Source organism: Harpia harpyja, chromosome 1 (genome assembly GCF_026419915.1).
Source record: "Harpia harpyja isolate bHarHar1 chromosome 1, bHarHar1 primary haplotype, whole genome shotgun sequence".
NCBI lineage: Eukaryota > Metazoa > Chordata > Aves > Accipitriformes > Accipitridae > Harpia > Harpia harpyja.
Genome location: NC_068940.1, coordinates 100,869,692 through 100,893,717, shown reverse-complemented (window position 1 = coordinate 100,893,717; position 24,026 = coordinate 100,869,692). Strand labels below are relative to the sequence as shown.

Sequence of the window (24,026 nt, the reverse complement as noted above, 5' to 3'; positions counted from 1 at the left end):
CAGTGGAGAGTCCACTAATTGCTCTGACCAGGGAGGCTTCTCACAAAGTCTAGGTGGGGTCAACCTCATCAGCCTTCGATTTCTGAATCACCTTAGGAGAAGTCAAAGGTTGGCATTTGTCCCAGTAATTCATGTCTTGTAGGTCCCAGCCACTCTCTCAGTCTCTGTGGGAACTTTGTGCTGTGGACAGATTCTGGTTGCACTGAGGAATGTGTCTGAAGGCAGAAACCATCCCAAACTCCTCAAATCAGGAGGTGTAACTGCACAGAGAATAGCTCTGCTGAGTAAGGAGTTTCTGTGATTTAGGAGTTGGGGTTTTTTTAATCATTCCTAACTAGACCCTCTGTGCTGAAGTAGAACTGCATGGAGGTCCCATTCTGGATGTCCTGAATCCCAAGTTTCCTGAAATTTGAGATTTCAGGACTCTCTGAGTGGCACAGAACTCCTCCACAGGGAAGATGATACAGCTCTGCTTTGTAAGCTTCGTGAGCAAGGCTGGTTATGGAAGGCAGCACGCAGGGTATTCACCTGCTGTATGGACCCTGTTCAGTGCCTGGAGGAGCTGGATGGGGTCTGCTGGGTGCAAGCAGACCTGCAAATTCTGCCATTCGATGTAAATTTTTTCCTCTTTGTTAGTGAACGTTCAAGAAGAGAGTATGTAGGTAGGACCTGAATGGTTGCATTATTGCTGGGCAAGCTCTTTTCTTGACAGTAATGACTTTACCTTTGGCCTCTAAGTGATATTATTAGGACAAATCCTGAACACCAGTATCCTTATTTCTAAGGATAAGCCTGGAATAGAGCTATTAGCATCCTAATTTTTCCATGGATTGATGCACAGAGAAGCTAAGATCTAGGTCCTCAAAGGTTTTGGGCACTTAATGTCAGGGTTGTGAGTGCACTAATGGGCCTGAATTGCCCTGATCAGCCTCATCTTGGACCTCTGCCCACACTCTTTGCTCATGGCCTAGGAGCTCTGTTTAAGCTTGGGCTCAGGTGTCCAGGGCTTGCCTGAACTATGTTGTAGGTGTCCCTGAGCCCAGCCCTGTCTCCTGCTGTCGTGGCACCGATTGCCCTCCCTGGATGCACCCCAAACCCACCTTGTCTCCAGACTGGAGCTTGCTGACTAGACCTGGAGCTGACCCACCATTACACCTTGTCGATGGACCTGTTGCCACCATGGCCCTGCTCAGATGCTGTGGGATCGTGCCCTGTCAGAGAGGGCTTGCTCTGTGTCACCCTCGGCTCCCGGCTCATTCTCCCTCATGAAGCAGCCCTGCTTTTGCTGCTCCCTGGCACTCAGCCCCATTGAAGTCAGCAGGCCATTTATAGACATTTCAAGAACTAACCCGTGTCTTGCCTGAGGCTATAGAGCAATATCAGCAGACATGAGAAGTCTTCATGGAACCATCTTTCTTTTGTGCTGCATCGATCCTCAGTAATTAATAAGATTTACAAACTTACGTCCATTACTTAATTGCTTCTGTATTCATAAAAATGTCACAGCATTTTAGTTCCTTTACATTTAGAGATTAGAACTATGCAATCTGTGGGGCAACATGCAGTTTTCCACTTTGTTTTAATATAAACCTGGTAGATAAAGACATGAAGGTCTTTGTTGTTAGCTCAGGCCTGAGAATTGACCGCTGTAGGCCACAGGCTATTTCAATAAAAACATACTTTTGATAGAGAAAATGGAGACAAGAAATGGAAAATAATTTGGGAAAATGAAAGCAAATCTGAAGGGTAGGTTGATCATTTTCAAAAATAAGCCATTTAAAAGGGTTTGGGAGTAGATGGGGGGAGAGAAGAGAAGGGGGCCTGGATCTTGAGCACATTGCACAGAAATGGTCAGGGGGTAGCGCAGCACCTCTCATACAGGACTCAGAAACACTCAATTTTTCCGTAATGCACATGAAAGGAGAAGAAACACCTACGTCCATTTTACTTGTGCAGGAGTCTGGCTCTGAATTCAGTTCTCTCGGTATCGCAGAGCTATCGTGTTAACTGGTAGTATTCCATTTTTATTTTTTAAAACAATAGCTATGGCATTAGAATGAATCTGTGGGAGTTATAAAGGAAAGAAAATAATTTCTCTTACATTCCATCATCTCAGCTCACATCTCATTTATTCACTTCATAGATGCATAAATTCACACAGAAGTCAGACTCAGCTGAAAACAGAGTAGACGGAGTATTTATTGCATAGGCAAGAGCAGCCCGAGGAACATCAGGAAAAAGAGAACACCAAAATACATATTCTGAACTCCTGTCTCATAAGCACCTTTGATTTCAAATTCTTTTACAAAGAGGGAAATAGTATCAGAATAACTGCTTTAACAGGCTTTATGTTACAGCTGACTAGGGAATGGATTCATCTCTTGTACCAAAATCTGCCTACTTTTTATTTAATTAAAAAAAAAAAAAAAAAGGCAATGATTTTAAGAGGGAGTAAGGCATAACAGCTGTATTGGCCAATCTCGTGCAGCATTTGGAGTTACATCAAATTGCTTCGCTCTGACTTTGGCCCAGATTTGTAAGACCTGTTTTCAGTTCAGAAGTTATTTTCTTTGCATTCTGTAAAAACACTGAACACTTGCATTTCAAGGAGGTAGCAAGCATTTGTGTGGAAGTGAATGGGCGACAGAAGAGAGAGCAAGTGGCTGCCTAAGGTTAGGATCTCAATCCACTTCTAACTACAGTAGCAAACGCAGGAAGATAAATTTTGTCCCTCAGTAAAGTTTTGAGAAAATAATGTAATTTTCTTCCTAAAAACTGCTTCCGAGCTCTCCTTCTCCTCAGCTTTTCAGGGTATCTGCACATGTCTTATAGCTCTTGGCCCTAGAGAACTTTGGGACCCAGCTCTTTCCTTGGGGGGAGGGCTGAGGAGAGGACACCTTGCCCCAAAGCTGTAGAGTGGTTGCTGGATGTTGGTTTGCAGGCAATCCAAGCACACAGGCAAGCTTTGGAGCACCACGGCTACTCAAAACCAAGACTCTTGTGTGTGGGAGCCCAGGTGTATATGAGCCCAGGCCAACTTTGCAGGTCACGAACCCCAATGCCAATGGAGCTGAAGAGATACCAGAGTGAGGTGAGGGCTGAGCAGTAATTCTTATGATTTCAGCTTTAGACCCAAACTTCTAAATTCCACTTATGTCCTTCTTTAGGCCTCCAAGTCTTCCACTGGCCCTAATTGCTTTTGCTCCATGTGTTTCCATTGAACAACTACTGTGGTAATGTTTTCCTGACTCTGCCCGTTCTGCTATGTGCTTGATCTCTGTGTCCTTTTACAGCATGAATTTATTAAAATGTGCTGTTTACATTTTGAATTTGCCACTAATTCATCTTTGGAATCAGTGATTCCACTTGTATAATGCATTTTGTTTGACTTTGTAAATGATAATTGAGATGGGTTCATTTTGTAAAACATCTTGCAGATAGCTATCACAGAAGTCAGTAGCTTTTCTTATATAAAATATGCAAGTGTTGGTTACAAAAGTCTTTCTTTTAAAATCTATTTTTAGCTTAGTTTGTGAGAAATGGTAGCCTGATGTTTTTCGGCACTCTGTACAATTGCACTTACTGGGGGTTTACAGGACTCTGCTTCTCTGGGGATTGGTGGCTTAACGAATACTTCATCAAATATTTTCAAACTAAACAATTTTGAGATGCAATTTGCAGGTTTTGAGAAATGAAAGTTTTCATGGCCAGAATTTCCACAGAAACATTCACGTTTTCTTTTTGCTTGTGTATTTGGTTGTATTTGGAGGGGGGAAAGGAGAGGTTTTGCTATCTTGTAATCATGCTTGGCTTTTCACGCTCTTCTTGTTTCTAGTTAAGATTCCTTGTGCAAGTCACATTGTCCGTAACCAGGATGTGCGTAATATACCTGGTAAAGAATACAGTAGTTGAAAGCAAAAGTCATTTAACCAAGGATCCAGGCCTATAGAAAGAGTTAATGGCATATGAACTCCCATGATGCAAACCAGCTGCATTTCAAAACCAAGTTACTTATGCATAATAATTTTTTTCTTTAAAAATTTCAGCATAAAAGTATACTCTTGTCTGTAAGAGGAGGTTTTCAGCTGTATTTTGAAATGTTTTCTCTTGCTGTATTCCAAACACTGAACTTCATTTTTTCACTTGTACTTATATTTAATAAATTGGTTTTGTTTTTCAGCCATGACAAGGCAAGATGAATCTTGTGGAAAAGGACTGTCTAATGGAGATGTGGTGTATAATTTAGATGATGACTTATCGGAGAGCCAGAGTAGCCTGTGTTGCGGTCATTTTATTGTTCAGTGCAGTAATGGAGTTAAGTTATATTTACATTTTCTAATTATATTTTGCTATGCAAAAAAATTCTACGTAAATATGCTCTTGCCAAACCAACCACTGAACACTATTCTTCTCTCAGAAAAAAAGAAAGAGAACAACTAAGACTGAAATAGAAAACAAAATAGATAATGAAAGCCCACTGAAATCACAAAGAGGCTCCGCACTGCATTCCAGACAAGCATCCTGCTTTTCATCACAGCCATGGCCTTCGCTTGTCCACCGAGTCCACAGCTCAAAGTCTCCTCCTGCCAACAGCCTTGGCCAGGATCCCTCGCTTGCTGCTGCTTTGGGAAACACATCTTTAAAGCCCCTTGATTTGGGGATCAGCCGAGGAATGTGCTTGCTAGAGGTGCTAGCACCCAAAGGCTGTTTGAAATTATGCTCCCCTGTGCCACATGCAAAGGAGCTGTAACGGCAACACAGTGATCGGATTACGGTGTATGCCATGTTTTCCCCCATCTTTTCCCCCAGACTCCAGGCACAAAGTCTTTTGCTCCAAAGGGATGGCTCAAGCTTTGGTGCTCCTCTGTGCAGGGTAGTCACTCGGAAGCCGGGTGAGCTGCCTGGGCTGTTACTGCTATGGGGTAATTACAGAGAGGGAGGGACAAAGTTTTGGGCAAGGGGTATTTTTTCTCATATCTTTCTTGTAGAATACCTCAGCAAGCTACTCTCTGCATCCTTGTATTGGAGCAAAACAGTGTTGTTATTTATTTATTTACACACGCTGTACCTGCCTAAGTTAACTGAGAGTCTACAGAGGTCCCACTCACCTCCCCATAATGAGCACCAATAGCTGAATTTCCTAAACCCCAATTTGGTTTATCCGTTTATATCTATGTGTCTTTGTAGGTGAAGGATGGCATAATCCTTATTCTTTTTCATGAGACTTCTAGAGCTTGTTCTTTGCTGCTTTCCAGGCATTTGTTGCAATGAACACCATTTTCCATACTTAGCTGTTTCCCCACATTTAAATGACTGTGTCTAAATTAGACACAATAGGATGCATTAGAAAGCAAATTAAGAAGATGTATTAATTTATGATTCCAAGTAAAATAGAGCTTATGACCATATCTTTTAATGCAAATTAAAAAAGTCTGAGGCAGGTTTAAACTTTGGTTCTTCTACCCCAAAGCTGGCAACCTAACCTGATATCTAGAAAAATTAATAACTTTCCCAAAGCTCCTTTTGCTTCCAGTAGGAAAAGTGCTGGCCCCATATTAGGCAGCACTGAGTCTTTAATTGAAGGCAATATGGTGATGTAAGTTATCACTTGCATTCTAAATACCTTGATTTAGCGCTGAAACCTGACAAAAGCAATTAGATCCTTGACTATTCTTCCTAAATGTTTTAGGCATTCAGAGACAAATTCTTGGTCTGGACCCATCTTACTAACACCGGAAAAATGATTACTCTAGTGTGATATTTTATATTATTGGATAGAAGTCAGGGCCCTGTTTGCTCCAGCATTTTATGAGTGTGATGAAAAGTAGGCCCTGCTCTAGAGAGTTCACACTTTCATAGACTCAAATAATGAAAGTTACGTGATTGGCACAACAGATTCACTAAATCCTTGACTTTGGTGAACTCTGTAACACCATCCTAACAACCGATTCACAGCAACAGACAATAGAGATTACTTGTAGGCACGATATCCACTTCTTCAAAAGGACTTGGGTACCTAATCTCAAATAATTGAGAATTTGAGTTTAACTTACTACATACACCTAGGAAGAATAAGTTGTGTGTTACAAAGCCGATGTTGCAAGATTTGGTCATCCACTGTAATGAAATTCCACTGAAAGTCCACTGAAAAGTAGAGCAAAAAATACCTGCAGATGTGGTAGGAACAGCATCCAACAGCAAACAGCATTAGCGTTGCCCTCAAGGTGGAGAACTCAAAGTGAATTGACAGGCTTATATCAACCTCTCGTCCTTAAAAAAAAGGAGCAATGCAATTAAATGTAGTCTTATTTTGTTGAAATATTTTTGTCAGGCACAGGGTGTTCTGAGGTGATACAGATAATTAGCAGAGAAATTTAATCATCCGTATCACAATGAAAGCAAAAAAAATTGGCTCTTTAATCAAAACATAGACCCACCTGATCTGAAATTAGAATGTTTCAGTATGTCTTCCAGGCTAGAAAGTCTAGTTAAAAATTAATGGAAGTTGGCAAGCATTAAATTATCTACCTAAAAGATCCTGTACAATTTCATGAATTAAATAGAAATACCTTGATATTCACAAAATATTATCTGCAAAAGTTATCTGCAAGACTACTGCATTGAAAAAGGGGAATAGTGAAATAACATATACCAAAGGCAGAATGTGTTCTGAGCAGTATGCCATCACTAGGGCATGTATTAAAAAGAAGGTTCATTCGTGGGTCCAGATTTTCTGCTTGTCTAAAGTGGGAACTGTACTATTTTATACCAATAGTGAGCTTGACTCGTGGTGATGTTGCGCCTTGAAGGAACGTTTCTGGCTAGACCCTGGTTGTAGCTGTGGGATTCAATGGCAGGCCTTGTGTTGATTTCAATGGGATGAGCTTGCTTGGCTCTTAACGCTGGCATTTTCTTGGCAATATGTGAGATTCTTCTTGGTTCTAGGACCTGTGGTTTTGACATCTTTCCAACTTGGCTGGAATCACTGTCAGGAGTGAACACTTGAGTGAAGGGGACTTTGATGCTTTTTGCCTTCTCAACGTAATTGTCATTCAAAAATGTAGCTGTCAGAATGGTAGTGAAATAAAATTGTTTTAGAGGATAAAATCTGTTGCATAACAAACTTTCAAATGTTTAACACAAGTCTGTCTATATTTTCAATTCAGTGTTAATGAAAAAAACTTAGAACATATGTTGCTTTCAGTGTACTATGTTTTAGTTGTACTTTTATGTATTTTTATGTGTTCTTTTTAAAAAAAAACCCTGCAGTACCCACTTCTACTGGGAGAAGCTGGGTAGCACAGGATACTCTTAATTTAGCAAAGACAATGTAATCCATTGGTTAGGCACTGGAATTGATGAAGTCCAGCTGGAAATCCAAAGTACATTTAAGGGTGAGGATACTTGCTAGAAGAGATTAATGAGGTGTATGTCTTTTCTACCACAGGACTTGTAGATTTTAAAGTATAAAAAAATACTAGCTCTGATTAGCCAGAAGTGGTACCTGCCTGAAAAGCAAGGTCTCATAATGCTTCCTATTAGCCTTTTCCTGTTACCACTAGTGAGTCTAATGATTCTGCCCAGATTTTCCTAGCATTCCCATATATTTACATTTAATACGTCCAACCATTATGCTGAAATTACATTCTGAATGCTTTTCCTCGTACTCTGAATCCCTTAGCAACTTCAACAATTTCATTCATCGAAAAGTAATTATTTGAATTCTGTATCTTTTTAGTTTTTATTAATGGAGTTTAGAAGCTGGAGATGTGAAAAACCAGAAGCTTTAAGGGGGAATCTATACTTGTAGTAGAAATCCTCCAGATTTTGCCCTCCTGTCCTAGCCTGAAGCTGTCAACGTTGCCTCACGCCCAGGCTGCGCTATGGAGTGTATCTGTTGCCTGTCTTAGGAAGAAACCTCACATACTTAATATGGACAGGCACTCATTTGAGTCCCAGCATTTGAAATATATACTTGGTACTTCTACCTAACAAAGTAAAAATAATAGCACATCCATTAGTGCTATGGTTCTTAGTATGAGACCTCCCATCTGATCTGCTTTTATGAGAGCACAGTGGAAGTTTCTGTCCAGGCTAGTTGAGGTATCAGCATAACAACATGAAGGCAGTGCCCCATGTGAGCCTGTAAGCTCTTGGGTTTCTCATGGACTACATGAAAACAAGCTGGGGATCTCTGTACCGATCTTATCGTCTACTTGCAGCTGAATAATTCACTTGCGGATAATGGGGAGTCGAATGCCTTCCAGGCAGCTGTCCAGAGGTGATGTGTCTCAAGCCAAATCTCTGATGAATCTAACAAATTACCATGTTTTCTAAGAACTAAATGTCAAAGCACATATATGGGCATTTAGTGTCTAAGTAGTGTCAGGAGAAATCAGATGTGTTGAGCTCCCCACTGTTTCCCCCAGGATGGAGCTGGTACATGACAAATAAACTGTCCAGTTATACCTTTGGGAAAATACATTCCTATTGGTGTAAGAGGAACACATCGGTAAGTCTTTTCTCAAAAGCAACAGTTTTCACCTATGCCGTTGCAAATTCCCTGAGCATGTAAACTTGCTACAGAAGTCCTGCATCTCACTGGGAGGGATCAGAAGTGAATGGCCATGCTTGCAAAAACATTAGGTGGAGAACATGGGGAGAGGAGGAGAATGTCACCATGCAGTGACAATGTTGGCAGTAACCCACCAAAATGTAGGTAAGGGTTAAAAAAATAAATAAAAATTAATGGTCCAAAGATAAGTCATTCTAAAATTCAGGGGTTCCTATCATATTCCTTTTTTCCTCAGAAAACAGAGGAAACAGAGGATGTTGTCTGAGATGATAATAACATAATTTCCCTTTTTTCAGACTCTTCCCTCCCATTTGGGTTAACAAAGACGGCTTAAGTACCCTCATGCAGTAAGAGCTAGCAAATACGAACTTGTTAACAGCAGCTGCTCTGTCATTATTCTAATTTCTTGAAGAATTAGCGATCCTCAGAAGTAATTTTTAAATTTATTTAACAGTGTATTTACTTTATCTGTGTCTCCAATTTCTGGAAGACAAGCCTAGACTTCTCTAGAAGACAAGACTAGAAGGACCAATCACTACAGTTGTAAATACATAGGCAAAGTTCTAGCATAGTAGGATTTTTCAGAAGAGACAGGTAGCATGGCTTGAGTAACAGAATTCCTAAAATTGATCCACTTAGGAAGAAAAAAAGGTTGCTTGCTGTAACTCTCTTTTTTTCTGTGTTGTACTACTAAATACCATTATGGAATATACTTACTATTACTAAAGCTCTGTTTCTGACTTCCATTAGGTTTGCACAATATAACACTCAACCATTTCATTTGGGATATCACCAATCCCATTCCTCCTGAATAAGTTAATAGCAAAGCAAGTACTACAGATGATCTCTCCCTCGGCAATTATGACCTTTTCTTGGCACGCATTAGACCACATCTGTGGTCCAGTTTTGTGCCTTCAGTACAAGACTGGTGTAAATTGGAGCAAGTTCAGCAGAAAGCCACCAGGACGGTCAGGGGCTGGAACACTTACCCCTTGCAGAGAGGCTGGGCGAGGTGGACTTGTTCAGCCTGGAGAAGAGATGGGTTGGGGGGGGACCTGACAGCAGCTTTCCATTTCTTGGGGAGGCTATCGAGAAGATGGAGCCAAGCTCTTCACAGTGAGGTACGGCAGGAGGATGAAAGGCGATGGGCGTAAGTTGAAACAAGAAGAGTACAGACTAAATATAAGCAAAATCGTTTTCCCTATGAGAACAGTCAACCCTCTGAACAGGTTGCCTGGTGAGGCTGTGCGGTCCCCATTCCTGGAGGATTTCAAGACATGTCATGACAAAGCTCTGAGCAACCTGGTCTGACATCACAGCTGACCCTGCTTGAGCAGGAGGTTGGGCTAGTGACCTCCTGAGGTCCTTCCAGCCTGAATGATCTGACCTCAAGCATTTAGGTTGGGTTCCTCCTCAGTGTTTCTATTGAAAAGCACTAGCTTTCCTGGTTGCTTGACAGAAAGTGCACATCAGACTCCCCTGATACTCACTTCAACCTACTGGCCCAGTGAAGGGAAGAAGATGTGGGTCGCACAACAAAAACAACGTGCTGTGGACCTGGGTCTGATGGGATGTAAGGGATGGGGAGAATTCAGGGCAAAGGTGTAGTAGGTCTTGGCCTGCTCTTAGAGAGCACTGTCTTGAAATTAGGCTGGAGAGAAGCCTGAGCACAGGCTTGTGGGATCAGTCTGACAGGAAGAAGATGGGATCCTCACAAAAGGGTCTGACTGAGAAGAAAAAGCCATTTGTTGTATTTTGAAAACACAAATTCTTTTACTGGGGAGAATAAAAAGTAACCTTAAATTAAAGACAGGAAGTGAAATCCTGATACTCTTAGAAGTGACTTTTAGTACAACAGCTGTTGTATTTGTCTGTGGTCTTACATCCTTAAAATATTTTTCTTTAAAAATACTGAATAAATAAAAGTCTGTGCTGTGCAGCCAGCTAATACTGTGTGAAATTAATTCTTTCCTTCTATTCAGAAGGACTGTTCCCAGGCTTGTTTGGCTAGTGAGAAGGAGAGCCAGCATCAAATGCATTGAATGGGTTTTATTTGATAAAATAAATTCTCCCACTCTCTTATCATCATAGCTTTAAATAAAGTATTGTGAATAGGATGTAAGCATTGTAGCTTGTGTTCCTTTTCAGATAAAGAAAGTCAGCCTCAGAGTACTGAAACCCACAAAGGATAGAATATCTGTAAGGCTTTCTTTTTCTTTTTTTTTTTTTTTTCCCCATGTATCTCATTCTGTGAGGGATGTGAGAAGAGCACTTTTCCTCAAAATTGCCTATAAAAATGTTGGTGGATGAAGATGCCATGTTGGTTTTGTCATAGTGCCTGAGATATGGAGAATATCTCTAGATCAGATATAAAATGAAGCCTGTCTGAGTTACCAGGGTTTTCCTCCTGGTATGCACTAGGAGGGAGATTGCAGAAGAACCCCTCCTTATTACAGGGGTTTCACTTAAGATCTTGCTGTTAAGATGCAGCTGAGTCTGGGCTGAACTTTCCCATCTTTATAGCAAAAGTAACTCTACTGACAAAGGAGGTGCACTGAGACTAAACCAATGAATGCAAAAGTCATGAATTTTGACAATTCTCCTCTGATAAAAAGCCTGACATGATGAAGAAACATTTTCATGTTTTATTGAGGTTTCCTGGGCCAGGTCTTTGGCCTTAAATACAGAATAACCACCAGCAAGCTTTTAAGCCACTTAAATCATACTACTTTCCTGGGTCCCAGGGTGACTGGCTATCCTTCCACATCATTCAAAGAAAGTAAAAAATGTTCCCTACAAAAATGCGGAAGAAATTTCAGATCATCTTTCTGCATTCACCATTTCACTTCCTAATCGTAAAAAATTTGATTCCTTGTTCAGTGAGAGTAATTATTTGTTGCAGCTCCGGTGAATTTCCATTAAAATGACGTAGAGAACACTCATCAAGAAGAAAAGCTCAACAGTTGTTTGAATGTTAGATGAAAAGGAGTCCAGTGGGGTTAATGTACTCGAGGGAGTAATGTGGCAATATCACTTGTAGCTGTCTTAAATGTCCCAAACCTGAAGGACAGTTTCATTGACTAGTTGCAATGGAATCACCGGGCCACAGCTTGGGGTACAGATCTGCAGCACGATTTAGTCTCATACTTCAAGATCTGAGAGCAAGTCTTAGCTGTTCCATCAGCCAAACGAAAGCGGTTCAGACATGAAAAATATCAGCCGAAGTCATGATCGAGAGAACCCGAAGTCTTTGGGAATATGAGGGATACAGTTTTGGAATCATCTTAGGAAGTGACACAACAATCCTTTCTTAAACAGATGTTTTAATCTGTAACAAAAACAGTCACTCAGTTTGGAGTGTTGTTTATCTTACAGGTCACAGGATAATGTAGGCTGGAAGAGACCTCAGGAGGTCTCTAGCCCAAGCTCCTGCTCAGAGCAGGGTGAGCTCTGAGACCAGACCAGGCTGAGCAGGGCTTCATCCAGTCGGCTTTTGGAAACCTCCAAGGGTGGACTCTGGTCATAAAACTTTCAGAGATAAACCATTCACTACGTCTTTTCTCAAAGTGTCACGAGTCAAAAAAAGAGAACTAAAAGCTGTAAATCAGTTTCTCTCTCATAATGGGATTTTTTTGCCCCAACATCACCAATGTCATCATTTTGCACAGCATTGCAGAACACTGATTTTTGTTTTCTGTTTCTCATGAGATCTCTGGATCATGTTGATGGGAGCATACTTCATGGCAGAAGTGGAAACACAGTAATGTACAAATGCTGGCCAAATGGTCCCTGATTGGTGTTTAATAATTAAAAAAACAACTCAACAACTGGATATTCTCAAAGGTGAAACTAAGCGTTTTGCAAGTAGTCTCAACTTTAAACAAAGCGGTTTTAATCAAGGCAATTGCTATGGTTATGCCAATAGCACATAAATTAAATATTAAATAAAAATAAGCAGACAAACCCAGTAACTGCATTATGACAAAGCTGAGGGAAAAATATCCAGAAAACCACTATTGCCAGAGTTCAATATATGGTAAGTAATTCTACTGGTGTATAAAGTAATGCAGGAGGCAAATGGGACTACTAACTGTGAAGTAGATAACAAATATTTTGCACTCATACATAATTAAAACACCTGAGGGTAAAATACTGAGATGCAACAGGAACTGCCTGATAAAACATCAAAATTGAAGTAAAGAAAGCAAGAGATGAGAGTTTGAGGAACATAATGAAGAACTTCCTGCTCAAGAGGCACCGTGTACGAGGTGTAAGTAGTTCCCAAATAAAGACAAGGGAGAAAATAATCAAGACCCGCAAGAGAGGGGTAACGTTTTTGTAGACCAAAAGCTCCCACAGGTAATCCTCAGGGGCACCAGCATCATCTGCTGTTGGCATTTCCCACGAGCGTCTTGGGATCTCACTTCCCCATTACTGTCATTTTCAAGATACACGCTTAACGTCTTAGGTGAGAGATTTTGTATTTGCATATCTTTCAACAGCTAGGTGGCTTAAAGAAAAATATAGTGTGAGCAACACTATGGGATTGCACATGTTGTGTCCCGTTTCTAGTGAACAGCCATTGCCTATGACATGAAGATGCTGCAAGCTGTGAAGGACCAGAGTTCAAGGTGCTACAGGTGGGCATAAGAAGAGGACCCATGGAAGGGTCTGCAGTTCCCCTGCTGAAAAAAAAAAGAGCTTTTGCTCTAGCCATTGGCTTGGTTAAACCTTGGATGACAAGAAGAGCTTCTGCTCTTTCTTCTTGGTTTCCCTTCTCAGCTACTAAGTAAATCACTTTCTTCTCAGAGTTTCTTCTCTCCTTTTGAGTGGGCAACATCTGAAGCAGCCCCGCTCCTTCCAGATGAAATCGATGGGCACCCGATTCTCCTGGAGATGGCTGTAATTACTTCTGGTGCATCGGGGAGAGACAAAAGAGACAGCTCTCTGCAAGGCCGTTTTTCATGTGCGCAGCCTGAGGTGTGAACCTTTGGGATGGGTGGCAAGGCTGCGTCCCTGGAAAGCTGCACCAAGGGCAGCAGGAGAGGACCATCTTCCAGCAGCTGCCCCAGCCACCTGTGGGGCAGCTCAGCCGGGAGACCGGAGCTCCCAGCGGTGGAAAACCTCGCAGAAGAGCGGACCCCGCACGGCCGGGATTCAGCTGCGGACACACGCGGGCCGTGCCCTTCCCTTTGCATTTCCCCGTGGCGGAGGGGCGGGGGGGCGAGCTCCGGCATCCCCCCGGATCCCAAATCCTGGCGTTGGGGCAGGTCCCTGGAAAAGCCCCCCCCCCCCCGACCAAACCCCGCGCATCACCCTGCGGGGAAGGAGGGGGGACGCACCGGCGGTGCCGGGGGGGGGCTGCGGGCGGGCGGGCCGGGGCGCAGCCATGGAAACGCGGCGTGCGTCCCCCGCTCACCCGCGGCAGCCTTCTCGCTCTTCCCCACCCTCCCTGCATCAGACGTGGCCTGGCTGGGGCCGCGCCGGCTCTAGCCGGTGAACAGTTAACGCCGGGGGAGGCGGCTCCGCTCCCCCCCCCCCCCCCCCCCCCCCGGTTCCTGATTGTAAAAACCGTGTGCCTGACCCCCCCCATCCCCGGGAGAGCAGCGAGCCGGGCACAGCCAGGGGAGGGGGCGGTCGCCCCTCCGCCCTCTCCAGCTCCCTCTTTTTATTTAGTGTGTGTGTGCGTTCCCCCCCACCACCTTTTTTTTTTTTTTTTTTCCCCTTACAACTGGTCCCCCCGGGGTGGCCTCGGCTCCTCGGCGGCGGCCGGGCATGGCCGGGGCGGGGGGTGGGTGTGCGGTTCCCTCCCTCCCTCCTGCCCTGCCCACCCCGCCGGCTCCCGCAGGGCAAAAGCTGAGGCTGGGTGGCGGCTGAGGCTGGCTTCCCCCCCCCCCGCGTCGCTCCTGCCTCCCCTCCCCTTTGACAGGGGCTGTTTTATTTTTATTGCCTTTTTTTTTCTCTTTTTTTTGGGGGGGGGGGAGGAAAAATATATATTGAAAGGGTGGGGAAGGAAAAAAAAAAAAAAGCAAGCAGGCACCCTCCCCCTCTGCTGCTCGTAGTCCCCTCCACTCCACACCAAAAAGAGCCATCGCAAGTGCACGCCAGTTCTTCACTAAAGTGATCCAGCCGCTGGATTAAGTAACTCTCGGAGAACAGCACACGCACGCACACACACGGCAAAAATGAAGGAAAAGGCAATGTTTCAAACGGCTAAAATGCAAGGAAACATGATGGTAAGTGGCTGCTGCTGGCGCCTCCAGTGACTGTAAGTAAGTGGCGGGGCTCGCTGCTACCCAGACCCCTTTCACCGGAGCGGAGCCCCCCCATCGCTGGGGCTGAGCTGGCCGGGGAGCCAGCGAGGGGACATCTTTTTCTTAGCGGCTCTTCCCCCCCCTCCCCGTCCTGACGAGGGTCTCTGGTGATGCGGAGGCTGCTGGGGCGTCCCCCTTTCTAAGGGGACCTGGGGGGCAGCGAGGGCCGGGGGGGGGCCGGGGCTGGGCAGCGCTGGGGCGGGCGGCGCGCCCGGTTCGCTCCGGGCACCGCGCTCCGGCACGGCCAACTTCGCCAAGTTGATGACCACGATGTGTGTGAGCTTCGGGGGGGGGGTGGGGGTTACCTTGCCTTTCTGTAGCGGAAACATTTGTCTCGGTGCCATATTTTTTTTTAAACCTACTCGGGATGCCTTTTAAATAATCCCCCCCCCCCCCGCCGCTCCCTTAAGGAAAAAAAAAAAACAACTGCTCTCCCGGAAGAAGTGCTGGTTGCCATCTTGTGCTGATGGAAATGTATTTGTGTGTTTTGCCTGCTGTCTTGACCCGCTGGGGGCGACGGGGCTGCCGGTGTACCGGGGGGCGGGGGGGGTGCGCGGTGCCCCGCATGAGGGCGGCTCCGGCAGCCGGGAGGCAGCTCGCCGCTGGAGGAGGGCGGCTGTGCACCGGAGGGTGGGAAACGTGATGGCTTCAGGGCTCTTTGCTTTCAAAACAACTTATTTCAAATAACCTGAAGCTTGTAAAGGGTACCTGTTGGTCTCCCGTCCCCTCCCTCTTCTCCAGGAAAGCACTGGTGTCTGTATTTTGCCTCCCCTGCGAGGGGAAATGCTAATATTTAATACCAAGGTAGTACGCGTTGCTCTCGTGCCTTGTGTTGACGTGTTCGAGAAGCGGCCAAAGTATTCTCCATCCTTTAATTAAGTTCCGTAGTAAAATGCTTCGCTGGCTTTTTAAGGAAATGCCTCCTTTTCCAACTCCAATAATATTGCTTTATTCCGGCAGTAGTTTTTAAGAGGAAGGTGCAATGCTATGTGACCTGTGAATTCAACTAAGGGAACTGAACAGGAACTTCTGCAAACATTTTTCCAGGAGAATTGCACAGCCTGCGTGATTGCATCGTACTCCTTTCGTTATGCCTTTTAAATGCCTGAGAAATATCTGGTGCTGGAACTTTTTTTAACGTGGAGAAATTTCGATTATTATTTGCTTAAGCTACTGATCCTAGAGGTCATTATAGTCTTGATTAGGATGTTCTCTATCAATAACTAAAAATAATTAACCACCTGAGCTAACATTGTTTGATTAAAGTACAGGATTAACCTAATTTACATACACAATGTCACAGAATTAATAAAAACCTCTCGCACGTTTTCCTTGCTGGTCTCTGAAGTCAGGGAATGATGAGCAGGCAGGGATTCCCCCACTGCCACTCAGCAGAGGGCTAGAGCTTCTGCTGGGATTTTTGGCTAGGGCTTCTGAGCGTGGCAAAATGGATCCGCATATCCACAGCTCTGTGAGATGAGCAAAGGCTGGAGTGATCGATCTGCACACAGAGCTGTGTAGCAGGGGCTGTCCACAATTCAAACCCTTCTGCCAGAGACAATAGTTTTTGCCTCTGATTGAAACCGGAGCAGGATCCAGCCCCCCCCAGGGTGCTAAGTCACAGTTATTTCTTACTGTCACTCGAGGCTGTCTCCCTGGACCCGAATGCAAGGTTTTCCTTTGAAGAAGTCATTTTTGGGACAGTGTCAATGAAATTTCAAGACAAGGAAACTATACATGACACAGATGATTGCTTTAATTAATATATGTGTTTTTATGGGCCACCTGAACCACAGCTGGTTTCTGTGTTAATCTGGTCTGTGGTTGCAACTGGATCTGCAGTTTGTTTAAGCAAGAATTAAATTCAGGTGAATATTTGAGCTTTAAGATATTTGGACAGATTTTATATTTCTTCAAGAGAATAATTAGTGGACCTAATCCTGAAATCTCAGATATGCTTTCAATGGAAGTTCTGGCAAGTTAACACTAGTACTTTCTTTACCATCTTCCTTAAGCTGTTGTTTAAAAAAATAGTATTTTTACTTATTTATCACTTTTGTTAAAATTAGAATCCTGAACTAGTCGTGTCAAAACCTAATGCTGTGAGTGTCATCTCTCACGTACTTGGCAGTCGTTAAGAATACACGGTTGGGTGTGTACGGAGTCCCTGGAGGTGCAGTACAGTGTCCACTGCATGAATTGCCTAGCAGAATTTGAAAAGTCATTGAAAATTCAAAGCCCACCATGGTTTTCTTTTCTGTTTGTTTGTTTTCTGGCACTTTTGCTGTTGCTTAGAATCTTGACAAGCTTCTAACTGTGTATTGATTTTTCTTCTCTTTAAAAATCTTTCTTAAATTGAGCTATTTCATTCTTAAAATGATGTGACAGCAAGTGATAATACTGGCACGCTGGTCCCTGGCCATGCAGTGGGCCCTTTTTAAGTGCGGTGATAGCTCATGGAGTCACTACACCTGTGATTTCTTTATTACCTAATTAGACCAGCAAAAACGAAGCCATTCTTGTGACACTGAGATAAATGTTTTTATCCCTGTGACAGTATTTCACCAGGGCTTTGTTTTGGCTTTTTTAAACAACATTTACCTGGAAAGGTGCCTATTTTTATTTTACTGCTCTATTTCCCATTCATCATTTGAGCCAGGGGAATGTAACTTACAGAAATAGTTCAAGCTCTTACAATGGGATTTCTCTTAATTCTACATAAATACTGTAGGGAGTGATTAATACACAGTGGTTTCTTCTAGTAAGAACTGACATACCCCATGAGTTTTCCACAGTCTTTTTCAAGTTAATATGCAACAGTAGGGTGTGAGATAAATGTTAATCACTTTTGGAGATAAATTTAATGCACTTACATTTGATCTTAACCTTAGGTACAGCTATATAATTTATTTCATTAAAGTATTCCTGTCTTTTCCCTTACCCATTCAGTTGTCAGGTCAAGGACAGTAATACCAACTACACTTGTTTTATTCTACTCTTGCCTGTGTCTTCGCAGGGACTGATGATCTATCATGTACACAGGCTTCTTTTTTTTTTTTTTATGGATTTGCAAGCAAATACATCAAAAAGAGCTGTTTTGAAGAGGACCTTTAGAGTAGTGCCAGATTCTTCTCTTATGTACACCCATGCAAATCCTGAGAACCCAATTTGGTAGAGGTATAGGTGCGGTAAAGATAAAAAGGAGCCACTACCTTCGGGTGTAGAAAATCAGGTGAGTGGAAACAATGGGCTTAGTGAGAGTGCATAGGGGTACTGAAGGCAAAATTTAATGTGCTGTATGTGAGCATGCTGTTATTTTGGCACATTTAGTTGCCAGTGAAAGGAGTGAGCACTCTGCTGTAGCTAGCTATCTCTGTTAGAAGGGTGTTGCTGTGAAAATCTTGTTCTGAATTTCAGTCTAGCCAGCAGCAGCTCTAATGTTTGGAAACTACCCAGAGAAACTGTGATGGATGTATCACTTTTCTGCTTTACTCTGATGAATAATTTATGAATGGGGCAAAAGAGGCAGTTCTGGTTCATTGAGAGTACTTGTAGAAGAGTCTGGAGATTTAGATGTTTAGTTTGACCATTTAAATCCCAACTCTGATAGCTGCAGTTTGGATGTACATGTAAAAAAACCAAATAAAAATAAGCCCAGTGGCAAGTGTTATCCCCTAGGAAGTCTGCTGGCACCTCTGAGGCCCCAGAGACCTCAAGGGTACAAATGGCATGGAGACTAAGCTACTCTGTCATCCTTGGAGTGCTCCTGCTCTTCCTGGAGACACACTGGTGCAGCCAAACAGAAAATCCAGCTTTGCTCCTGCCCATTTTGTATTTCTGGTGCCTTGCATGAGCAGTAAATTCATATTAAAAACATAAATAAAAGACATTGAAGTTCCATTGTAATTTCCCTTATTTGCCGTATTTTACCTACAGGTTTATTGCCTGCAGTGATCAATCACATTGCACTGAAACATGGTGTAATGCTTCTCAGCCAAGAATGCAGCTGTTGTGCCATGGGGTAAAGAAGCTGCATAGAGATTAATTTTTCTTGAAACTCCCACACTGAAGTAGGTGGTGGAGTTTCTGATCCTTTGCAGGCTCCCTGCTACTTTATCCTTCCCTCTATCTCAGATTCCACTTGACTTAGAAGCCAAATGCAGTCCAGATTTTTTGTGCCATTCATTAGCTGTCTACTACCTTGGCTGAAACACAGGGACCTCCAGAGCTGAAAACAGGGGAACTGGGGCAGCAGTTCCTGGATGATCTATCATGACTCCAACTGAAGCTTAAAGCCAGGCAGAAATTCAATTGCCAAACTACAGCAAAAATTGCAGCAGAAGATCTTTGGTCTGCTGCTGCTTAGTGAGAATCAAGTTGTGTTTTAAGGATTGTAACAGTCTGGTATCCTGGGTCAGGCATAAAGGCACAAAAAGGCGAACAAGTGTTCCCGTTTGTTAGGACAGTATATGCAGTAGGGGGTACACTGATCCATAGGAGGTACTGGAATTGCTGCATTGTGTCTCAGTGGAAAAGCTGTAAGATGTGCTGGGCCTGTTCTAATGTCACATTGCTGGTGATGGAAATTAAGAGTCTTTGCACGGTTAAGGTGGGATGGCAGAGAGCTCCACAAGGAAATACGCAGTAGGATCTCGGTGTTGTCCACTTAATGTAGAGCATCTCTTTAGATACGTCCTTACTTAGGGGATAGAAGTGCAGAGTCTGCCCACTGTGTATTGGAAAATGATAAGGGATCCACTGAAGTTGCAAGTCCCATGAGAAATACATGGGGCCACGCTGTCTCAGGATAACTTTGGCAGTTGTGTGAAGCAGTCCACATTGCTAGCTCACTATTTAGCAATCTGAGAATGACAGGGGGCTTGTGGTCTAACTTTAATTCTCATAATGGGGAAGGTTCAAAATCTTGACTCTGGTGGTGGCTCTTCCACCTGCATCTCTGTCTTCAATATTACCCAGCAGCTCCTCTGCTTCCTCTTGCTTGCAAGGAAAAAGGAACACTTTTGTGTTCATTTCTCCCTCCCTCCTCTGAGTCGTCTGACTGTTCACAGGATAGTCTATCCCATCCCCTCTCTTTCTGAATCTCTTCACTGCTTTCCCAAACAGTAAGAGAGGACAAATTGAAGGGGCTGTTATGATTTTAGTGCTACCCACTCAGCTGTCGTTCAGTAGAGCCTTGAGCAGCAACAGAGCCACAGAGCTGTCTGTTTGTGCAATCGGGAAGACAGCATTGCAGTCATCCGTATTTGAGAGGTTACTTTTGTTCATTAATGAAATCTGGATTTGATTGATTTTTCTAAAGATAAATACCTAAAATGTACGTTTTGGAGAGGTTGATAGCCTGAGGCCTTATTTAATGAGGAGAGTTCCCCTCTTTGCACTGTGGAATGAGTCTTTCAACTGCCGGAAAATACTTCATAACATGTTCCCTTGCACCAAGTGTCACTCCTGTATATCTCGGAAGTCACATTTCTTGGCAAAGCTTTGCACTCACTTAGCATTGGTCTAACTGACTATGTAAAGGGGAAGGCAATAGAGAATCGTTCCTAAGAACACCTCCCGTTGGTACAAAACCTCTAGTAGCAACAGGCTCTTTAATGTAGCTGACAAAGGCAGAACAAGTTTCAAAGCTGGAAGTTGGAGTCAGAGCATTTTGGACTAGAAGATGAAGTGCCTAGTTTTTACAGTGAGGGTGATGAGGTACTGGAGCAGTCTTGTGGGAGTGCAGTAGTTTCTGTGGCTCTTGAAGTTTTTCATTAGAACAAGATGAGGATAGGATTCCTCTGACTAAACATTGGCTTCTTCAGTGTAGACATCTACATCTAAGTTAGTCAGCCTGGGCTCTCTTTATAATTTAGTCAGTTGAGTCTGCGGTATGGTTCATCCCATCTTCATGTAGATGTATGAAATGGGCGAGAGGACCTGCATTCTTAAGTGCCAATTTCCCTCCATTGACTTAAGGAAATACGGGGTACTAGCTGAACCATAAACATCTACCCTGCAGATATCTAAGTCTTGAGTCCGTTGCTTAAACATAGTCATAGATATTCCAGAGCATCTCAAATGGCACTAAGCACCCCATTAAGCCTCTGCCATTGTGTGAGACAAGTACTACTCTGCGCATCTTTCCAGGCTTTGTCAACCACGTCTGCAGCGGGATGTGGGGATACATAAGCTGGATGTTTGGAGCTTTACTCTTTCCAGGTCCCAGCATGCTTATGCAGAAGCAGATGGGGTCTCCCAGCACCGTAGTCCAGCTGTAGCAGGAGAGGAGCTCCATCTCAGCCAGATGCCATCGTGCTGCAGAAATAGCTTGGTCCATGGTTTTCATGTATACAGAACTGCCCTAGAACGTTATAATGCACCTCTGGCTTTAAAATCACTTAATCCAAATGGTTTAATGTCATCACAAGTGCAATATATGCATTTATTCTTCTAGGTCTCTGTGTTTGCATGCGTGTTGTCTGTACAGCGTTGTACTGAACAGTGGCTCACGTGAAATTAAGAAGCAAAGCCCCTTTATTGAATTGTTTTATGTACTGTAAATCTTGTGTAATCCACAAATGCATAATGCTTTCACTTAGGAAGCTTGGCATTCCTTCGCAATGGAGCATCATATTTAGTGAGTTCCCATAGTGTTGGTAAGGTCCTGGAAATTCCTGGAGCACATGTGTTGTAATGCTTATGCTGTGCGCTGGGAAGAAGTGTGTGTCTTGCAGGTGGTTTCCAAGCACAGAATTTTCCCTTTGGGATCTGTATGTCCAGTGATATCCTCTTCATCGCTATAGAAGTAAAGGGTGGGAACAGGAGCAGTGGAATCGCCTGTGTTATTTTGACCGGGGGGAGAATTATTGCACCTGTAGCTGAATCTGAGTTCAACCCTCCATTGTAAATAGGTGGTTCCCAGTCTGTACACTTACAAGGCACAATAGAAGAATTGCAAATTCGGTGCACGTCCAACAACCTATCCAGTATTTTGTTTGTGATAAGGCCTCTTTTGTGGTGTGACTCAATGTTTATTGACTTTATTACCAACTATGAAGTATTTCCACCATCTCGCCCCTAATTACTGTGGAATAATGACTTTAGAGGTTACCTTGAGCTGCACCCAAATGTCCAGTCAAAGTAAATAGGAGAAAACTAACAGTTCAAGCCAGTGGGATTAGCTACAGTGGTGAATGTTGCATGCCCAGATGAAGCACTGGACGGTAAGCAGAGCAGTCAATGCTGTGAAAAATCCCTCTCAAGTTACAGGGAATACTGGCCAGAAGATTTTGTCAACTCAGGCATGTGTAGAGACAGTTAGACTTGGCATGAATTCCAGTCACACATTAGATGGCCTCGTTCTGTAGTCATTATTCAGCACTTACTCAAGCAAAACTTTTGCTGAACTTAACGGGTTTACTACTGCTGCTGAATTGAGTAAGAAATTTGTCTGAGGCTCAGGTGCCTTCAGACCTGAGTCTCAACACAAAACCTCACCATGTTCTGTGTCATTAAGGATTTTCAGTGGTTTTTTTTTAAAGACAGCAAACAGTGAAATATACTGGAGTTGATGAAAAAAAGGTGAAGGACAGGGTTAGAAAGCAAGCAGAAGAAAAGCAGAGTGAGGTAGTTATCCTGGAGGATGCTGCAGGTTAAGAAAAGCGCTCTGGAGTTTTTATTTCATCTTGTTTTGGAAGTTGTCCCCCATGGAGAACCCCATCAGCTCCTCCGTCAGATGTTTCACAGAGCATGCTGCATGCCTGCACTTTTGCTTATGTTTGTTTTCACTGATGATGATAAACTGGAAAACATGCTGGAAATGAAACATTTTTATTTGTTTATCATTTGGGACTGAAGTTATTAAAAACGGGGAGAAAAATTGAAATGATAGCTTGGCATGTTTTCTGTAAATACTGAGTAGTTCTTCTGCAGTGTATAATATAACCAAAGTAACCTAGAAATAAGCTTGTATTGCTCTTTTCTTGTGCCTAATTATAAGGATGTGAAAAATATGCTCATATTAATGCCTTCTCATCCGGCTGTGAGGGGGCTGAAAGTACCTCTTATGAAGATCTAGTTTGTAAAGCAAATGATTGTAATGCAGGAGTATTACTATTCATGAGCTCTGAGTTTATTGACTCTGTTAAAAACTGGATCTATGGTCCACATGAAGGATATGTAAAATGCTGTGGGTAAAGCAGTAATTCAGAAATTAATTGTAGTACATATCAGTATGACTGAACCTTTCCAGATCTCACTATCTGAGAGTCTTTCTTGGGGAAGGGAAGTTCATGCTATATTCCCTGTTGGTTTTATGTTATTCTCTGTGCATTATATTTCATTTGCACAAACCATGTACGTTTACATTTATAATTTGTTAAAAACTTCATTAAGGAAGGTACTATTCAGTTGGATTTGGACATTCTTGTAGGAATCAAAATGACAGACATTTTAAAAATAAAATTTACTTATCTCCTTTTTTGTTCCAGTATCTTGGGTTTTACAGATACACCTTGTTTTTCATAAAGACAGCATCTCTCACTATTTTCTTATTCAGATTTTAACAGAACTGCAGTCTTGGTAGGCAAGGGAGGCTGTTGGTAATATCTAAGGGCAACAAATAAATAAAACCTGTATGTATGCAATAGCAATTGAAGCAAAAATCACGTACTCCAGAGGCGTGCTCCTTGTTATGTTCCCTGTTCAGCAGTGTACTTAAGCACCTGTTTAACACTAATGGTAAGCATATGCTTAAATGTTTCTGCTGACTTGGGAGTTATGAGAAGTCTGCCTTGCACACACAACAGTTGAACAGCCCGTTTTCCATCTGTGTGTGAGCCCAGAGCATGGTGCTAGCTGAGCATTTTCCAGGTTAATTAGATTGGCATAACAAGATCCCTAGCGGACTCTGTGCAGTCATCAGCTCTTCTGTGCTCTCTGACTATCGGGAGCTCTGCTTGAAGTTGTGTATCTTTTGCTAGTAACTGAAACAGAATATTGCACTGTATTTCACCAGTGTGTTTAAATGGAAACAGAATTGAATGGATTGTGAGTACACCATAAATATCAATTTGGGTCCATATTGCTAGCGTGAATATGGTGCATCCTTCAAATGCACAGTGTCTACCAAGGAC

The 24,026-nt window shown here is 43.1% G+C and overlaps 1 protein-coding gene across 2 annotated transcripts in view; it reads left to right on the top strand.

Annotated features, from left to right (window-relative positions):
* The window catches only part of DPP6 (dipeptidyl peptidase like 6), a 577,844-nt gene that overhangs the window by 53,676 nt on the left and 500,142 nt on the right, over positions 1–24,026 (top strand). Inside the window, exon 1 of one of the 2 annotated variants that reach the window (XM_052806950.1) lies at positions 14,615–14,811. The exons of the other annotated variant lie outside the window; for it this stretch is intronic. Within the exon in view, the coding sequence (XP_052662910.1) occupies positions 14,761–14,811 (51 nt within the window). The 5' untranslated portion in view covers positions 14,615–14,760. Of the gene's footprint in view, positions 1–14,614; positions 14,812–24,026 lie in introns of those variants that run through there. 2 annotated transcript variants of the gene reach the window in all.